The following is a 17,429-nucleotide window of genomic DNA, read 5'->3' on the forward strand; positions in this document are numbered from 1 at the left end:
CAAGGTCTGTGCAACGCTCTCCACAGCAAACACATCTGTCACACACAGCTGTGGAACTCTACATGGATAAAACAAAAAAAATATGACATCACTGAGTTTGATAAAGTCTCAAGAAGAATGAACTCAAAAAAGAGACACTTCTGAAATAGCCTTGGACAAACTGCATTTAGGAAGTGAACAGATGATCTGCCACGTCTCAGACTTGAATGTTTTTCGCTTGGGAATAGAAATCTTGCGGAAGCCCAGATATTTGACTCTACACTGCTATCTTTTTTCTCCCGGAAACTAGGAAAGCTGGTTGGAACAGGCAGTGAATGTCTCACACACAGCTCACAGAAGTCCACCTGCTCAGGTCCCTGTGGGAACACTCGAAAATGAGAATGAAAGTGGCATGAATGAACAGACTGCACCATCTGCTGGTTACAAAACACTGGACACAATCATAAGCAGGATTAGTAATTCCTGGTGTACCTTTATTGGTTCAGAAATGTAAAATGTCTGACAAATTTGGAGGGCATCTGATCCACTCAGAACTTCGGCTATTGACCGACTTCACTGAAAAGCCTGTCCAGTTTCTTCATTTCAAGTCTTGAGGTCATAACAAAAAAAAACTATTAACAAAAAAGTGTAAATAATAATAAAAATGACAATAGAAATCCCTTTGAAAACCAAAGTAAACAAAACATAGGCATTTTCATATTTTCACATGGCAATAAATATGGACCATAGACTTTCTATCTGTACAGAGACAATTTATCTAATCATTTAATCACTTGTATTATAAAAAATATGACTTCAGTGCAATTTCCCTGCAAGGCTTGCTGCCAAAACCTTTGTTTCTTGTCTATATAACAGCAACGTCTGTCTCGTTTACCCTAATGTATAAAGAAAATCCTTTCGCTTCTTCAAATACCAGCTCATTTTAAAAACACACAAAAAAAATCTATATCCACAAAAAGAACTCAGCTTTTTATCTTTGACACTTCAAGCATAGAAGACAGAAAAAGGCACACATCACTAGAATTTGCGCAATACTGGACAAAGAGATGAAATATTGGAATTACTCTCGATTTAAGTTTTCATCTTGGTCATTTAGAAATGTAATCATACCAATTCGTAATATTTTGCAAGTACAAGTTTTTTTCTCTCTCTCTCTCGCTCTTTTTTTTTACATATACATATTCAAATAGATATATTAAGATTGCAATGTCAATAAAGATACAGGAGGGACAGACAAAATCGATTTACAGAAATATTTTTTTCAAGAAAAAAAAAAAGTGCATCATATTACAATCTTGAATATTGCAGAACAAACATTTACCAAGTTACCAATAGTATTGAAAATGTTGTATATATAAAAATAAGCGCATTACAAAAAAAACAAAAAAACAATAGTAGTATTAGCAGTAGAAAGCATTTCACCACTGTGCACAGAGGCTTTTAAGTGCTATCTGGATCACCGTCCTGGCTCTGAGGAGCACTGCCAGATCCTGAACATCCTTCTGAAAAAAAGCCACATCCCCCGAGTGGCGCTGCTACAGGCTTTTCCGTTTCACAAGAGGAACTCGCTACTTCCCCCTGCAAGATCCTCTCAGCTCCTTCATCGCTGTCTGCCGCCGCTTTCCTGGATGTTTCGGGACCGGAGGTGAAAGTCTTAGTGGCGGAGCTAGAGTTGCCATATTGCTTTCTGACCTTTGCAGTCCATTGCTCCCCTCCACCTTGTTGTGAAGGCAGAAGTTTGGGAAACGTCGAGCTTGTACTGGGACAAGACAGGTCAGACCAGCTGGCTCCGTCATCTTGGCTTTTTGTCCTGGTGTTCGCCAGAGTCCTTTGCGGACTGGTTTCCGGAAACGAGATCCATGGATAATCCCTCCTGGTGAGGGAAAAAGGGGAGTCCTCTTTGGGAGAGGTGGGCGAAGGGGTGGAGGATGACTGTCGTTCCAGTTTGGGGCGTGCTCGGGGTCTGAGCTGAACCATTTGGATGCCCCCAATGGGTATCATGTGATAGGGCATGCGGACTTGATCTTGGGAGTGTAAAGGAAGGTGGCTAAACATGCGGTCCACTGTCCGTGGCATCCCAGGACTCGGAGGGAAAGACTCACTTGGAGAGAAGTGTAGGGATGGGGAAAGCAGGCAGGGATCCAGGGGCATAAGCTCCTGTAGAGTTGGCTGAGTACCAGGCTTTTCCTGTAGGGGGAGACATGGTGTTGCAATCAAACTTGTATAGTCCTTTGTAATAACTGAAACTTCATTTTTTTTGTCTTTCTTTTTTTCATCATATTTTCCTAGCCAGTATATATTTCTAATGTAACATTTTTTGGTTTGAGTTTAAAATATTTTCTGATTATCATTTAATTTACACTTCATACAATCAAAAAACATTTGTCAACATTTAATAATAATAATAATAAATCTCACACAGACTGACAAGAAAAATTTGCAGTTCCTTGCATAATACTATGTTATGACCATAATTTTTTAACTAATCACATAAACTGCTCCAAATGTATGTCTTTTTATCAAAGTAAACTTCCTTGGCAGCTCAACTGGAACAGCATTGAATGATGCAGAACACTTGGGTACGAGTCCCGTGAAACACCAAGACTTGTAAAAGTAAGATAAAATGGCAAAAAAAAAAAAAAAAAAAAACTATTAAGACTGTGTCTGTTCCCCGAATAGTGAGGTCAAAATATAATGTAGGATCTAGAAAAAATCTTATCGTAATTAAACCAGAAAAATGTAAAGTAAATGAACAAAAACAATTTTTAAAGTTTGGGCTCATAAATATTAGATCACTCACACCCAAAGCAGTTATTGTAAATGAAATGATCACAGAAAATAGTTTTGATGTACTCTGCTTGACTGAAACCTGGCTAAAACCAAATGATTATTTTGGTCTAAATGAGTCTACTCCACCAAACTACTGTTATAAGCATGAGCCCCGTCAGACTGGTCGTGGCGGAGGTGTTGCAACAATATATAGTGATATTCTCAATGTTACCCAGAAAACAGGATACAGGTTTAACTCTTTTGAAATACTTCTGCTAAATGTTACACTGTCAGACATGCAAAAGAAATCTAATGTATCTCTTGCTCTGGCTACTGTGTATAGACCACCAGGGCCGTATACAGAATTCCTAAAAGAATTTGCAGATTTCCTCTCAGACCTTCTAGTTACAGTTGATAAGGCGCTAATCATGGGAGATTTTAATATTCACGTTGATAATGCAAATGATACATTAGGACTTGCGTTTACTGACCTAATAAACTCCTTTGGAGTCAAGCAAAATGTCACCAGGCCCACTCATCGTTTTAATCATACACTAGATTTAATTATATCGCATGGAATCGATCTTACTGCTATAGATATTGTACCCCAATGTGATGATATTACAGACCATTTCCTTGTATCATGCATGCTGCGTATAACTGATATTAACTATATGTCTCAGCGTTACCGTCTGGGCAGAACTATTGTTCCAGCCACCAAAGACAGATTCGCAAATAACCTGCCTGATCTATCTCAACTGCTATTTATACCCAAAAATACACATGAATTAGACGAAATTACTGACAACATGGGCACTATTTTCTCTAATACATTAGAAGCTGTTGCCCCCATCAAATTGAAAAAGGTTAGAGAAAAACGTACTGTGCCATGGTATAACAGTAATACTCACTCTCTCAAGAAAGTAACTCGTAGTCTTGAACGCAAATGGAGAAAAACTAACTTGGAAGTTTTTAAAATTGCATGGAAAAACAGTATGTCCAGGTATAGACAGGCTCTAAAAACTGCTAGGGCAGAGCATATCCACAAACTCATTGAAAATAACCAAAACAATCCAAGGTTTTTATTTAGCACAGTGGCTAAATTAAGAAATTACCAGACGCCACCTGATTCAAATATTCCACCAACGTTAAATAGTAATGACTTTATGAATTTCTTCACTGATAAAATAGATAACATTAGAAATACAATAGCGAATGTAGATTCTACAGCGTCTTACACTTCAGTTTCATCCATCGCACCCAAAGATAAACTGCAGTGCTTTACAAATATAGGACAGGAAGAGCTAAATAAACTTATCCCTGTATCTAAACCAACAACATGTTTATTAGATCCTGTACCCACTAAATTACTAAAAGAGCTGTTACCTGTAGCCGAAGAACCGCTTCTCAATATCATTAACTCGTCGTTATCTTTAGGTCACGTCCCAAAACCATTCAAGCTGGCGGTTATCAAGCCTCTTATTAAGAAACCAAAACTAGATCCTAGTGTACTGGCAAATTATAGGCCTATTTCAAATCTTCCATTTATGTCTAAAATTTTAGAAAAAGTTGTGTCTGCTCAATTGAGCACCTTCCTGCATAAAAATGATCTGTATGAAGAATTTCAGTCAGGTTTTAGGCCCCACCATAGCACAGAAACTGCACTTGTTAAAATTACAAATGACCTGCTCCTTGCGTCAGATCAAGGCTGCATCTCATTTCTAGTCTTACTTGATCTTAGTGCTGCGTTCGACACCATAGATCATGACATACTCATAGATCGATTGCAAAACTATACAGGTATTCAAGGGCAGGCTCTAAGATGGTTTAGATCCTACCTGTCCGATCGCTACCATTTTGTTTACTTAAATGGGGTGTCATCTCATTTATCATTAGTAAAATATGGAGTGCCACAAGGATCCGTCCTAGGTCCCCTTCTATTTTCAATATACATGTTGCCCCTTGGTAATATTATTAGAAAATACGGAATTAGCTTCCACTGTTATGCTGATGATACTCAGCTATATATTTCAACGAGACCAGATGAAACTTCCCAATTATCTAAGCTAACAGAGTGTGTTAAAAATGTAAAAGATTGGATGACAAATAATTTTCTCCAATTAAATTCGGATAAGACAGAGATATTAATTATTGGACCAAAAAACACCACACAGAATCTTGTAGATTACAATCTGCAACTAGACGGATGTACTGTTACTTCCTCTACAGTCAGAAATCTGGGTGTTATATTGGACAGCAATTTGTCTTTTGAAAATCATATTTCCAATGTTACAAAAACCGCATTCTTCCATAGAAACATTGCCAAGCTACGAAACATGTTATCTGTTTCTGATGCAGAAAAGCTAGTTCATGCTTTCATGACCTCTAGACTGGACTATTGTAATGGACTTCTAGGTGGTTGTCCTGCTTCGTCAATAAACAAGCTACAGGTCGTCCAAAATGCAGCAGCTAGAGTCCTTACCAGGTCAAGAAAATATGATCATATTACCCCAATTTTACAGTCTCTGCACTGGCTACCTATTAAGTTCCGTATCAGTTACAAATTATCATTACTTACCTATAAGGCCCTAAATGGTTTAGCTCCTGCGTACCTAACTAGCCTTCTACCACGCTACAACCCATCACGCACCCTAAGGTCACAAAACGCTGGACTTTTGGTAGTTCCTAGGATAGCAAAGTCCACTTAAGGAGGTAGAGCTTTTTCACATTTGGCTCCCAAACTCTGGAATAGCCTTCCTGATAATGTTCGGGGTTCAGACACACTCTCTCTGTTTAAATCTAGATTAAAAACGCATCTCTTTCGCCAAGCATTCGAATAATGTATCTCTTAAATTGTGAGTGTAGTTGCATCTGCATTTTTATTCTTTAGCTTGGGTTAAACTAATTTTACTTTGTTGGATCAGCAGCTATGCTAATGATGTCTCTATTTTGTTTCTATGTTTTGCCACGGGATTTACATCCCGTGGTAACTAGGATTTACACAAGCTCCAGTCTGGATCCAGAACACCTGAGAAGAGATGATGCTGACCCTCAGAGGACCCCAGATGATGCTAACCTTGAATCAACAAACAGAACTAACAATTATTGCTACATGTGTGACTGCATCCTATAATTACTATTAATTAATAATATTGATAGTTCATCATCTAGCTGACTACGTCTTGTATTATTATTATTATTATTTTTATTTTTCTAAAATCCTGTCAAACGTGCACAAACTACTAGCTACTACTAAATATTGTAGAAACATAATTTTCTGTAAAGTTGCTTTGTAACGATTTGTATTGTAAAAAGCGCTATACAAATAAACTTGAATTGAATTGAATGGCATAACTGCTCTATCAAATGCTGTTCTATCTCAGGTTTGCCTTTGACGTGATACATAGAACTAATACAGTAAAATGTTCACAATAACATTCATCTGTTTTCTAAGAAAACTGAGCTTTTATGAAACATTTGCTTTTGCTAGGTAGGGTTTACTGGGTGTTTTTTTTTTCAAATGTGACCATTGTCATGTTGACATTGTTTTTATCTCACATTAGTTTTTGCTAGGCAGGGTTTAGTAATTTAGGTGCTATGGTGTTTTCAAATGTGACACAATCATCTGAACTGTTGATACATGTACAACAACCAACATAATGTAATGTTGCCACATTCATGTTCATCTCTTTTTTTGTGCTCGCTCACTGGACATTTTACTTTGAAAGTGCAGAGAAGAAATGTAATATTGAAAACATTATTTAAATCGTGTTGCGTTTCCAACCTTTTGACCCTCAGTAGCTGGTGTGCTAGGCTCCCAGTGGAGCCCTGCGGGTGAGCTGTGCGGCCGATGCTGGGGGTTTAGGGGCGTATGAGAGGAGATGGCTCTTGCTCTCCTGTACCGTGCTGGGGATACAGGCCTCAGAGGTGAGAGAGGGGAGAGCGCTCTGATGGGTGACGGACCCCTCTCTGGGGAAGGAGAGAGATGACGGCTGGGTGAGGACAATTCAAGCCTTGGAGACAGGCTTCTAAGGGGAGAGCCTTCACTGCTAGGGGAGAAGGTTCTCAGGGAAACCTCCCAGCCCCTGTGGGAGAACGACGCCCTCTTGCTGCCTGGAGACGAGGCTCGTATGCCCGGCCACGGTCTGTGGGGTGAGGAGTGTTCCTCTTTGGCTGTAGGGTCAGAGGGCTCGGTCTGTGAGCCTTGGCCACTTTCAGAAAGGTCACCAGTGGATTGACGAGTATCAGTGGAACAGGCTGAAGATGGTTCATCATGGGAAGAGAAGTCTTCTTCCTCATCCTCATCATCTTCTGCTTCAGAATCTTCAACATCAGAAAACTGGTGCTCCTCCTGTTCTTCTGACTCACACACTCGCTCCTCACTGCCCCCTGTTGGACAGAAATGAATGCATTCATTAATGTAACAAAGGAGTCAAAATGATCAAAATATGAACCAAAGGGGAGATTGAGGTCAGCTGTCACACTTTTTAATCCACTTAATATTTATAGTTGTAGACACATTCTTGAAAGTCATTTTAGTATTACTGTTCAAAGGTCTGGGGTTGACAAGAAGTCACTTAGGCTCACCAAGTCAGCATTTATTTGCTCAAAAATAGAGTTAAAAGTAATAATTATAAAACTATATAGTTATAAAAATATAAAAATAAACCATTTTGACTCAAAGCTCTTGTGACAACTAGCCCCAGTCTCCTCTCATAAACTCTCATTAATCTCCCAGGGAAAGCTATATATAACATTCAAATAAAAAAAAATAAAAAAAATGTTTTTGAGTTGTGCTTCATTCACCAGCTACATTTAAAATCTAATGAATGGAATGTGACTGAATGAAATCTCCTTGCAGCTCTTAGATGAACTGAGAATGAAAAAATGTCAAGAAAAAGAGGAGAGAGAGAGAGAGAGAGAGAGAGGGAGGCAATTTTCAGTTCTGGCTTTATATAAACACGGTAAACTGAAGGTCAGTCTTGCTTCTCTTTATGGCAAACTATTTTCATTGGCTTCTTTCAACTTTCAAGACTGAATGCACACTGCAAGGTTGACATCACTTTTGCACCAATGAAGCAAACAAGCTACAAAATATCTGGATATGGTGGAATATGTTCTAGAATTAGTCTGTAGCCCAAAGGGTGAGCAATTTAAGGTTTTGAAATGTACAGTATACTTGACTATAGCATAAGCCATCTACATTTTCAATGTGTGAAGTATCATATGAATGTAATGTAACACAATAATAAACTATGCCTGTGGAATATGGCTCAAATCATCAAACTGCAGTTACATATGGTAACTCCCACCCCTGATGTTCATCAAACCATAAAAACTCTTTTTGGCGACTCTACCTGCTTCCTCAGACTCCGGCTCATCCACAGATGACTCTGACACACCCATCTCCAGGCATTTCTTGCCGTGGGCCTTGGACTTCATGTGTTTGGTAAGGTTCCCTTTTAGGAAAGGGTATTCTCCATTACACAGAATACAAAAATCACATCGTTTTTTGTGACAAGAACTTAAACACAGAGGAACTGTGATGTAGCTGGATGGGATGTGTTTGAAAAATGATATATGCCTACCTTTGGTTTTAAAGGCGAAGTTGCAGTGCTTACAGACATAGGGACGGACGTCTGTATGAGTGCGAATGTGCTTTTTTAGCATGCTGGGCTTCTTGCAGCGAATCCCGCATTCTCCACACACATACTTTCCTCTCCCTCGACCCCGAACATATACATAGTCCTCATTTGACTTATAGCTGCTCAGGTGAGAGAGGGTGAGAGAGATCGAGAGAGAGACAGACAGACAGACAGATAGGTTAATAAAAATAACAGATTCATTAAGATGAATAATATAAAGATAGAGTCTTCACTTCGGCAGGATCCTGATATAAATTTTCCACAACACTGAATCCCTCATTAGAAGAGGTCTGGACTGCCACTATATATTTTCAGCACTTGTCAGACCACTGATGTTCTCAAGAAACCATGCTTTGGCTCAAATTATGTGTTTTTTGCTGGCAAGACAATTCCAACTGGGGACAGAGAGATAAAATTGGCCATATATACAAATTTATTAAGTCCATATCATGCGTCATATCATACTGAAGGTTTCTTACCAAATACAAGTTTACCCAATGAACAATGTATTGCACAAGAGATTTAGTTGTATTTAATGGCATTCCTTCATATTTTTATATTCCTATTATATTCTATAACAATCAGGAATGTATAAAACAATGCTTTTAAAAGTAAACTTGGCTAGAAACAAAAAAAGTAGGATGAGAGAGGAAAAAATGAGAAAGACATTAGTGCTAAATACGCTAGATAACTAGTCCATAGAGAAAGTAATTTGTGTTAAAGATTAACAATGATATATACATTTTGTAATACTGTTACAGTGCTTGGGTGGTTGCTAGGCTGATTTTTGTTGTATTAGACAAATCTATTTAGCAGACACATTAACCTAATTAAAGATAATAAGATAACTTAAATCCTCATTTCATATCCATATATTTATTTAATAAGCAGAAAACTGCAGAGTCAGTCAGCACAGTAAAATAAACCTTTTAGGCTGATATAAGACAATCAAAATGGTCCTAATTACCCTCTTGGGGTTAACAAACATACTTGATATATACTCTAGCAACAAACATAAATAATTTTACATAATAAAACTTACAAATTAAATAAAAACATTAAATATAGAAAAGTGAAAAATAAAAAATAAGCACATGTTTTATGTATTTAACAATAATAAGTATATAATTTATTATTATATTTTTAATAATATTTATAATATATTTAAAGTTCGCTGTTCAAAAGCTTGATGTGAAAATCTTTGTTACAGGCTTATGGAGGCAATGCAGCGAGTACCACAGTCAGAGAGAATATATTACTGCACAATTGCATTATTGACTGCTAGAGTATGAATCCGGATCTGCTTTATGTCAGCTACAGTAGCAGCAGGATGGGATATGTTTTTATAGACAGCATATGCATTCTGAAAGCTGTCTGTAGGCTTTCATGAAAAGTGTAAAAATGGATGGGGTGGAGAGAAAACGACTTGCTAAACATCTGTTTCTAGGTATATATTAAAAAAAAATGGAATCTAGTACACTCCATTTTGTAGGACCCAGCTTGCATTCAGGACACTGCAAATGCAATCAGAGGGATGACATTAAAGTCTTTTAATATACAAACACACCTGTCGACTATTTTTAGAAAGGTGTCTTTGAAAGGGGCTGGTGCCTACAGAAAAACTGGCAACTTTGTCCTTCAGTAAGACAGTGTTCTGCTCATGAAGAAGAAAGCAAACAACAAATACAGTTATGAAGGGGGGCAAAGACAAAAGGGTGCTGATGGATGTGAGAAGTTTTGGAGACAAAATGGAGTGTGTGTGTGTGTTTGTGTGTGTGTGTGTGTGTATGTGTGTGTGTTTGTGTGTGAGTGAGTGAGACAGAGCGCAGAGACTGATGTGATTAGGGAGTGCGTGGGTGTGCAAGGCGGAAGAAGCGTATGAGCGAAATAAAGGCAGCGAGATAGACAAAGGAAGCAGGGATAAAAATGCAGGCTGTAGTGAGTTGTTGCCGCAGTTTAAGCACTCAGCCACATTGAGATCCCCGCATAAGCAGATGAATTCAAGAGACCCAGCTAATGAATCCAAAGCTTTTGATATTTACAGGTCAGCTTTCCTTTCTCTCCTTTTTATTATCCATTCATCCATCAATCTTCTGTCCGTTAATTTTCTGTATACTAAAAATGATATTAAAACAATCTACTACAAACTAGGGTTTCATGATTATGACAAATCATTGTTTCCCTTCATAATTTACTCATGAATATTAATGTTGTGTAGTATTTTGATTATCTTATCTCAACAAATTTAACAACGGTTAGTTATTGTTCCTACGAAAAACTAACAAATGATTATCTCACTGTGAAGTTGTGCGGACATGAAATTCAGTAGTTATTTTATTTATTCAAGGTGATGTTTAATCTTGATGTTGTTACTTGTTAACTGTGCTACAGTATGCAGATTTAGTTGGCACCACACTAATGAGCAGCAGACTTCAAAAATAAATCTTCAGAGCTACTGTCTAAGTTATCAGCACTCCCTCTACGCTCCATCCAAATTCAAACCTTTGAGCAAGGTGTGAATTCTGCAGAACACTGAACAAGGCAGGATAAATGAAGTCCCTAATGGTTCGTAGTCTCACCTGTAGTACCATGTCTTTGTCACTCACACAGCAAATAAACTGAAAACCTCAAGCTGAGCGGTAAATGTGCTGTAATTGGCACTTACAAAAATTCACTTTCATAGCAGGAAGATAATTAATAAATTGCACTATTAGTACTCTTTGACTTTAACATGACTTCAAACTGCAAATGCTATATAATTATTACTTAATACTATAGATGAATGTTGTACCCTGTTGATAAAAATATGTTAGTTAGGTATGTTTTGAAGCATGGCAGCTGGGTTGAGCTGGATAAATCTTGTCCTTAGTTGGTCATGAGCTGGTTTATGCTTGTCCTGAGCAGGAGCTAGTTGCTCAACTAGCTTAGGACAAGCACATGACCATCTTAAACCAGCTCATGACCAGCTAAGTACCAACTAAGGACCAGCTTAAACCAGCTGCCCTGCTTCAAAACAGGATATATAATCAGCATACCCTTTTTTTTTGCAACAAGGTATACAGGGAAGGTCAACTATTTTTAAATGATGCATTTTCAGTGACAAGCTACTTGTTCCAATAAATAGAAGTCTAGTATGACAAAACTTTGCATTGCTATTTTTACAATATTGTATTGTTAGTAGCTTGTAGTATAACTATTTAAGCTTTACTGTATCTAAACTATTTTATCTTATCTTGACCAGCTACAGATTCAAAAATAGCGAGTAAGAATTTACTCACCCGCCCTCAAAAATGCGAATACGTGCCGTCTCACTTTGAGTTGAAGTAGTGGGCATGTCATCAGCACTCTTCTTCTCTTTATCGCCCTGTTCACTTGTTGGTTCCTCTTTTACTTTGACGGGTGTGTTGGGTGGAGAAGCACATACCTACACTCCAGACAGACAGGTTAATTTACCAACATTGTAGTAAATCTATACACAACACCACCACTACCAGCAGGCAGTTTAAAAAAATTTTTTTTATTAATCTCTGCAATGTGTTAAAATGAAAAATTACAGTGATGTTTACCTCTGATGCACTAGTTGTCTTGCCGTCAGTAGGAACCAGCTTGTCAGTGGTTGATGGTGGAGCTGTAGCCAAAGTGTATGTCTCAGCACTATGTTTCTGTTTGGAGTGCAGCAGGGACAGTAATATTTTGGTGGACAAGCCAGGTATATTGGGGTTATGCATGCTAACACTCCACGAGGAATAGACAGAAGTTGAATCTCTGTGTGTAGAGGGGTTGGGCTTTGTGTAATTCAAGTAGCACCAGCTGACGGATGTAGTGGTATGCAAACTGGGGTATGAGGAGTTCACGGTTCTCTCTGGACTTGTTACCCTTGGAGCATACCGATCTCCTGCCTCTTTCCTTCCCTCTTCCTTCAAGGTCTCAGATTTGTGTTGGGTTAAGTCCTGTTTGATTAACCTTTCCGTTTCAGGTACTTCTCTTGGATCTTTGGCCCTCCCTGCTGTCTCCACTGTTAGCCTCTTGTTAATTTTTCCCTGACCTACCTCCTGAGATTTATTGTCACATTTGTTAACGTCATCTTCCTTGTTGCACTCTTCTTTCTCCTCCTCCTCTTTCACCCGTTTTTGATGCCTTTGTGCCTCTAAGCTGAGTTCTAGACTACCTGCAGGTGACAGCATTCGCTTACTTCCTCCAGCACCAAGGTGTCCACAGCTATCATCAGATGAAGCAACTGCTCCATGCTCAACAGGGAGCGGCAAGGGAATATAGCTCTTGGGGCTAGGTGAGGGCAGCCTAAGGTGAGATCTCTGAAGCTTGTCTCCCTCCAGCTTACCCATGATTACCATAGCTGTGCAGCAGACTGGATGCTGCGTTGTGGCTAAAATTTGTGAGATGGTTGTATACATGGCACTAGCATAGGTAGGAATGTGAGTCTGTAAGCGCACAGGCACTACAAGAGACACCACTGGCATTACCTGTTGAAGGCAAGGGGCAATCACAGGACGGGGGTTGTGGCGGGTGACTAGCTGCTGTTCTGAATGACTGGGAGTATGCAAGGAGGAAGGTGATGACCTAGACTCACTGAAAAGAGGCCCTGAGGGAACCTGAATAGTCAGACCACCTGGCATGGGAAAGCAAACAGCCTGAGCAACATCACTGGATTGTAGCGGGAATAAAGTGGTGAGTGGTTGAAGGGGTAATCCCAGGCGCTCTACATATTCTATGGGTCTTGGATGTGGTGGAGGTGGCTCACTGTGAAGGAAGGCTTGCTGAAACATCTGGGTAGAAATTACTGCTGTTGTGACTGGAAGAAATCTAGAGAGCTGACTTGGGGAACAAAAATCTGGGTTTGCTTGTTGTAGGGGGAAAAAAGATGGTGGGAGTGAAAGAGGGGATTGGATGAGCTGCAGGGTCTTCCCTATATGATCTGAGCTAATCCCTTGGGTCCTGCCTTCTATTCTATGCTCTGTGTATTTGAATGGAGGATGACCTAAGTAGGACTGGCAAACAGCGGAGATGCCAGGTTTAGTACATGGCTCCTCCTGATCAGGTTCACCAAGGGTTCCGTGCTTCACCAAGAGACATTTCCTCCTCTCCTTCCAAGAAGCAAAAGTGCGCTCTTGAGAGAGGGAGCCATAGTCAAATGACTTACTTCTTGTTTCCTCTACATGTGCAGGGTGTGAAGGACTTGCAGTTGCCTGTTCAGAGGTTGAGCGGCGCATCTCTCTGTGAGAATGATGGTGCTGGTGGAGACTTGATGGAACAGTCAGCATGTGAGAGCCTTGGGAGCTCCAGGTACCACTTTGCATCACTGTGACTGGCCTTCCAGATTCCTCAAAGGATGCAGATCGACTGGAGGCATGGGAAACATTGCTCTCTTGGCTTGGGCTGTGTGGCAAGGATACTGACTCAAAGCTAGATTCTCCTGATGATTGGGCTGCCTCAGCTAAACGGAGACGCTTCTTCTTTGGTGGTAGCTTCTCTGCAGGGAGCTGAGCCATACTTTGGCTACGCTGAGGCCACTGGAATTCCTCCACCTTTTCTGACTCTTTAGAGGTGTACGTGTACGCTGGATGAATGACCATCTCGGTATCTGGCTCCTCTGTAACAAGAATTTCTGGCACTTGAATGTTATGTTGACGAATTAACCGCGATGTAGAGATTGGTTTTGGCTCCTGTGATTGCTCGTGTTCTGACTCTGCTTCCTGATTTGCCATAGAGATGCTTTCCTGTTTTTCAAAGGATCTGGTGTGCTGGATAACAGAAATTTCTTTCCAGGAACTCCTTTTTTCTACCTCACTCTGTGAAAGGCCATGAGGTGTGCCCTGATTATCAATACTGCCTAGCATTGATGGAGGCTGGGAGCTGAAAGACACTGCTGTTGGACCTGGACTGGGAGGGTCTTCCTCAAGACTTTCTTCTTTTTTTTTCCTCTTGCGCACAGCCATGGCCATTGCTTTGAACTTGTAGCTCATAATCTGTGGCTGATTCTCAATAAAAAAACTGCCTTTCTCACTTTGCAGACAGTGTGGAGATTTACTCGTACAAACTAATCTGTGTGCGGTGTAAGAGTCCTGCTTATTCAAGTGAGTGCCACAAATTTCACACTCAGAAAGGTGTAATTCCTTGTCTTGTTTCTTTCCCGATTCTACTTCTTTCAAACTAGAAGAAGGACCTGCATCCTCATTAATGAGGTCCACTCCAACTGGCACCTCAATAGCTGGTTGGCGTCGTAACATACGTTGATGTGGCCCAATCCTCATTTCAGCTGCTATGGCCTGCTGATCATCAAAAGAATGACTTAAACGAAAGCCGCGTGAAGCTGTATCTGAAGTATTACGAGAAGATGGCACTGATTGACTCCTATAAAGAAGAGCACTGGAGCTCTGACCAGTCAGTGTTTCTGTTTCAGCCAAGTATGAGTCAGGTAATTCACTTGCAAAAGTACCAGGAATAAGTTGAACAGCGGCGCCACAAGAGCTTGGGGCATCCGCTTTTGGTTCAAGAACACAGGGTTCTTTGGGTGAAGAGAATCTTACAGACTCTATGCTACTTCTTCTAGAGAGTGAAGAACGCCTTGGTTTGACACTATCAATTTCACTTGTATCCACCACGGCTTCATTTATAGTAATTAGCTTAGTTATATGCTCAATGACTTGTGTCTTAGGAACAGTGAAAGGGATTGATTTTTCCTGTTGACCTGAAGATGATGATAATTGCAGTTGTTGATGTGAAATTCGTTGCTGTTGTCCTAGGCGTCCATACTTTCCTAGAATTATCTCAGCATATGTTTTAGCACTGGCATTTGGTGGGCTCACTTGAGAAAACTCAGCACTTCCAGAACTGGAAAAATAGCCAGATTCTGTGCTCCCCTTGCTGCCGGGACCCAGTGAGGATCGCGTTTCATCTGAAGATGCTCTGGGAGCTCGCTTCCTCTCGCTTAGCCTCATAGCTAACCTTTGCTTGATTGCCTGTGAATCCTCAGTTTGGGGACCCTCCTCTATAAATGACAATTCCACTTTACTGCTTTTCTTCAAAGTTGGCCTGCCCTGTGAGGTAGATGGTTGGTGTTGCCCCGTCTCATCCTCAGAACCTGAACTCTCTCCTTCTGTACCCTCCTCTTGCTCATCTCTTAAGGCTCCACCTTCCGGCCCAATGAAACTGGTTTCTTCACGACTTGAGGCCATGCCAGCTTTTATTCGATGCGCATGGGATTTGCGGTGTTTGTACAAGTTGCTTTTGGTCTTGAAGGAAAAGCCACATGGAACACATGGATAAGGTCTCTCTCCAGTGTGAGATCGGATGTGTTTTTGGAGGACGCTAGGCTTAGCACAAGGACGGCCGCAGTATGTGCACACATATTTCCCTGGTTTTTGGGGTTTACGTTCTCGTCTACATGGGGTGCCTTCCTGTAATTCCACACTGTGCAGAGACTGAGTTTGCTTAACACTATGAATTTGGGGAGATGGATCTCCCAGGGCAGAACAGCTGCCTCTTGAAGGACCAGGTACTTCTGAAAGCTGCCAAGATGATCCTCCCGCCTGTGACTGTTGCTGCTGCTTCTGCCTTTGAAGCATTTCAAAGCGTTTTGGCTGCCTGTGTTGAGGGCGGCCACGTGATCCATGGACAGATTGTGAGGTAGTTTGTTGCTGTAACTGAGGCAGCTGCGCTGCTAACAAAGACTCTGATGGCTGCTGTTGCCCACCAGACTGCTCTCCATCGGCCAACTGCTTTTCCTCCGCCTCCATAGGATGTGGGGAGGAGGCCTCAAAGATACAATGGGAGTGCTGCTTTGAGCATCAATCCGATAAACATCATTGCATCAATACTCTTCCGATAGGGAAAAAGACTTTATACTTGCTTTAGGGGGCTAATTGTATTATGCCATAATTAATCTAAGATACCGGATGCTGTCTTAACTGAGAAAGGCATAATTAAACCATGTCAGTATGCAGCCGCCATATACGTGAGTGCTGGTTTTGTGTTAAATGTCGCCTCTCCTGTTGACAAACAGCCTTGGTGAAATTCATCTTTTTGTGTCTTTTGGGCTGATGCCTGGCAATGGGGCTTGGCAAAGAATGCCTCAAGATGCTTTTTAGGCACTTTCTCTGCTGACATTTAAAAAATTTTTAAGACCTATTTGTCTCCCATCTTCAGCTTGTCACATGTAAGAACTTCACTAGCCCTGCAGAGACAAAGAAACAAAAGAAGTGGTTAGTTTTGGGTAAGCTATTAAAAAATGCAGCAACCAACTACTGCTTAGCTCATTTTAAATTATTTGAATCAATCAACTTAGATTAATTTGCAAATCATAAATTCCTATTCCTGATTCTAAACTGCTATAAGAGAACTCCTGACAGATAATTCTTTAAAACATTCTCAGCCAGGAGTGCTAGGGACCATCTCTTTAGTGAATTTACAAGACTATAACACAAAATGAACACTGTGGGTAAAACTTATATGAGCAATGATGTTTATCCACCAGAGGTAATTCAATCAGAGACCATGTATTTTGGCTGTATTTTCAGATGGACAAAAATTAAACAAACAGTAGTTGTATAGTTTATTTCTGAATTTTTTTTTTCTTTTTTCTCCTACTCTCTAAAAAAAAAAAAAATGTTAATTTTAACTAATAATTAATTTTTGTGAATAAATTCAGGGTTCCAGGTTTTTGACTAAACTGTAAAAAAATATTCTTAATTAGTATTTAAGGCTTGTTCTGAAGTAAACAATTTTTTTGTTTGTTCAGGGAAATATCTAGAATTGACTTTAGCCTATAAATTAAGCCTAAATCTAACAAAAAGAAAAATATGCTTAATTCAATATATTGTATCTGTAAACAAGTCTTACTATCTTAGATAAATTTGCTTCAAGAAAATTTACATTAGGTAAATTACATTTTACACAAAATTACATTAGGTAATTTTACTGGAAAACAACAAAAATATTAGATTTGTGTAATCATTTACTGTTTCAGTGAGGTGCCTTACGTATTTTCCATATGTTCAC

The 17,429-nt window shown here is 39.9% G+C and overlaps 1 protein-coding gene across 3 annotated transcripts in view; it reads right to left on the reverse strand.

The window, feature by feature from the left end:
* Positions 1–452: 452 nt before the first annotated feature.
* Positions 453–17,429, reverse strand: part of LOC132158670 (transcription factor HIVEP3-like) — a 91,890-nt gene continuing 74,913 nt past the window's right edge. For 2 of the 3 annotated variants that reach the window (XM_059568179.1, XM_059568180.1), the window contains exons 2-7: positions 11,981–16,605; positions 11,693–11,838; positions 8,358–8,533; positions 8,127–8,246; positions 6,554–7,158; positions 453–2,187 (exon numbers count right to left, since the gene is read on the reverse strand). In XM_059568179.1, the coding sequence (XP_059424162.1) occupies positions 1,441–2,187; positions 6,554–7,158; positions 8,127–8,246; positions 8,358–8,533; positions 11,693–11,838; positions 11,981–16,168 (5,982 nt within the window). In that variant the 5' untranslated portion in view covers positions 16,169–16,605 and the 3' untranslated portion in view covers positions 453–1,440. The remainder of the gene's footprint in view (positions 2,188–6,553; positions 7,159–8,126; positions 8,247–8,357; positions 8,534–11,692; positions 11,839–11,980; positions 16,606–17,429) is intronic. The other variant, XM_059568181.1, reaches the window with a different exon arrangement.

Source organism: Carassius carassius, chromosome 15 (genome assembly GCF_963082965.1).
Source record: "Carassius carassius chromosome 15, fCarCar2.1, whole genome shotgun sequence".
Lineage (NCBI taxonomy): Eukaryota > Metazoa > Chordata > Actinopteri > Cypriniformes > Cyprinidae > Carassius > Carassius carassius.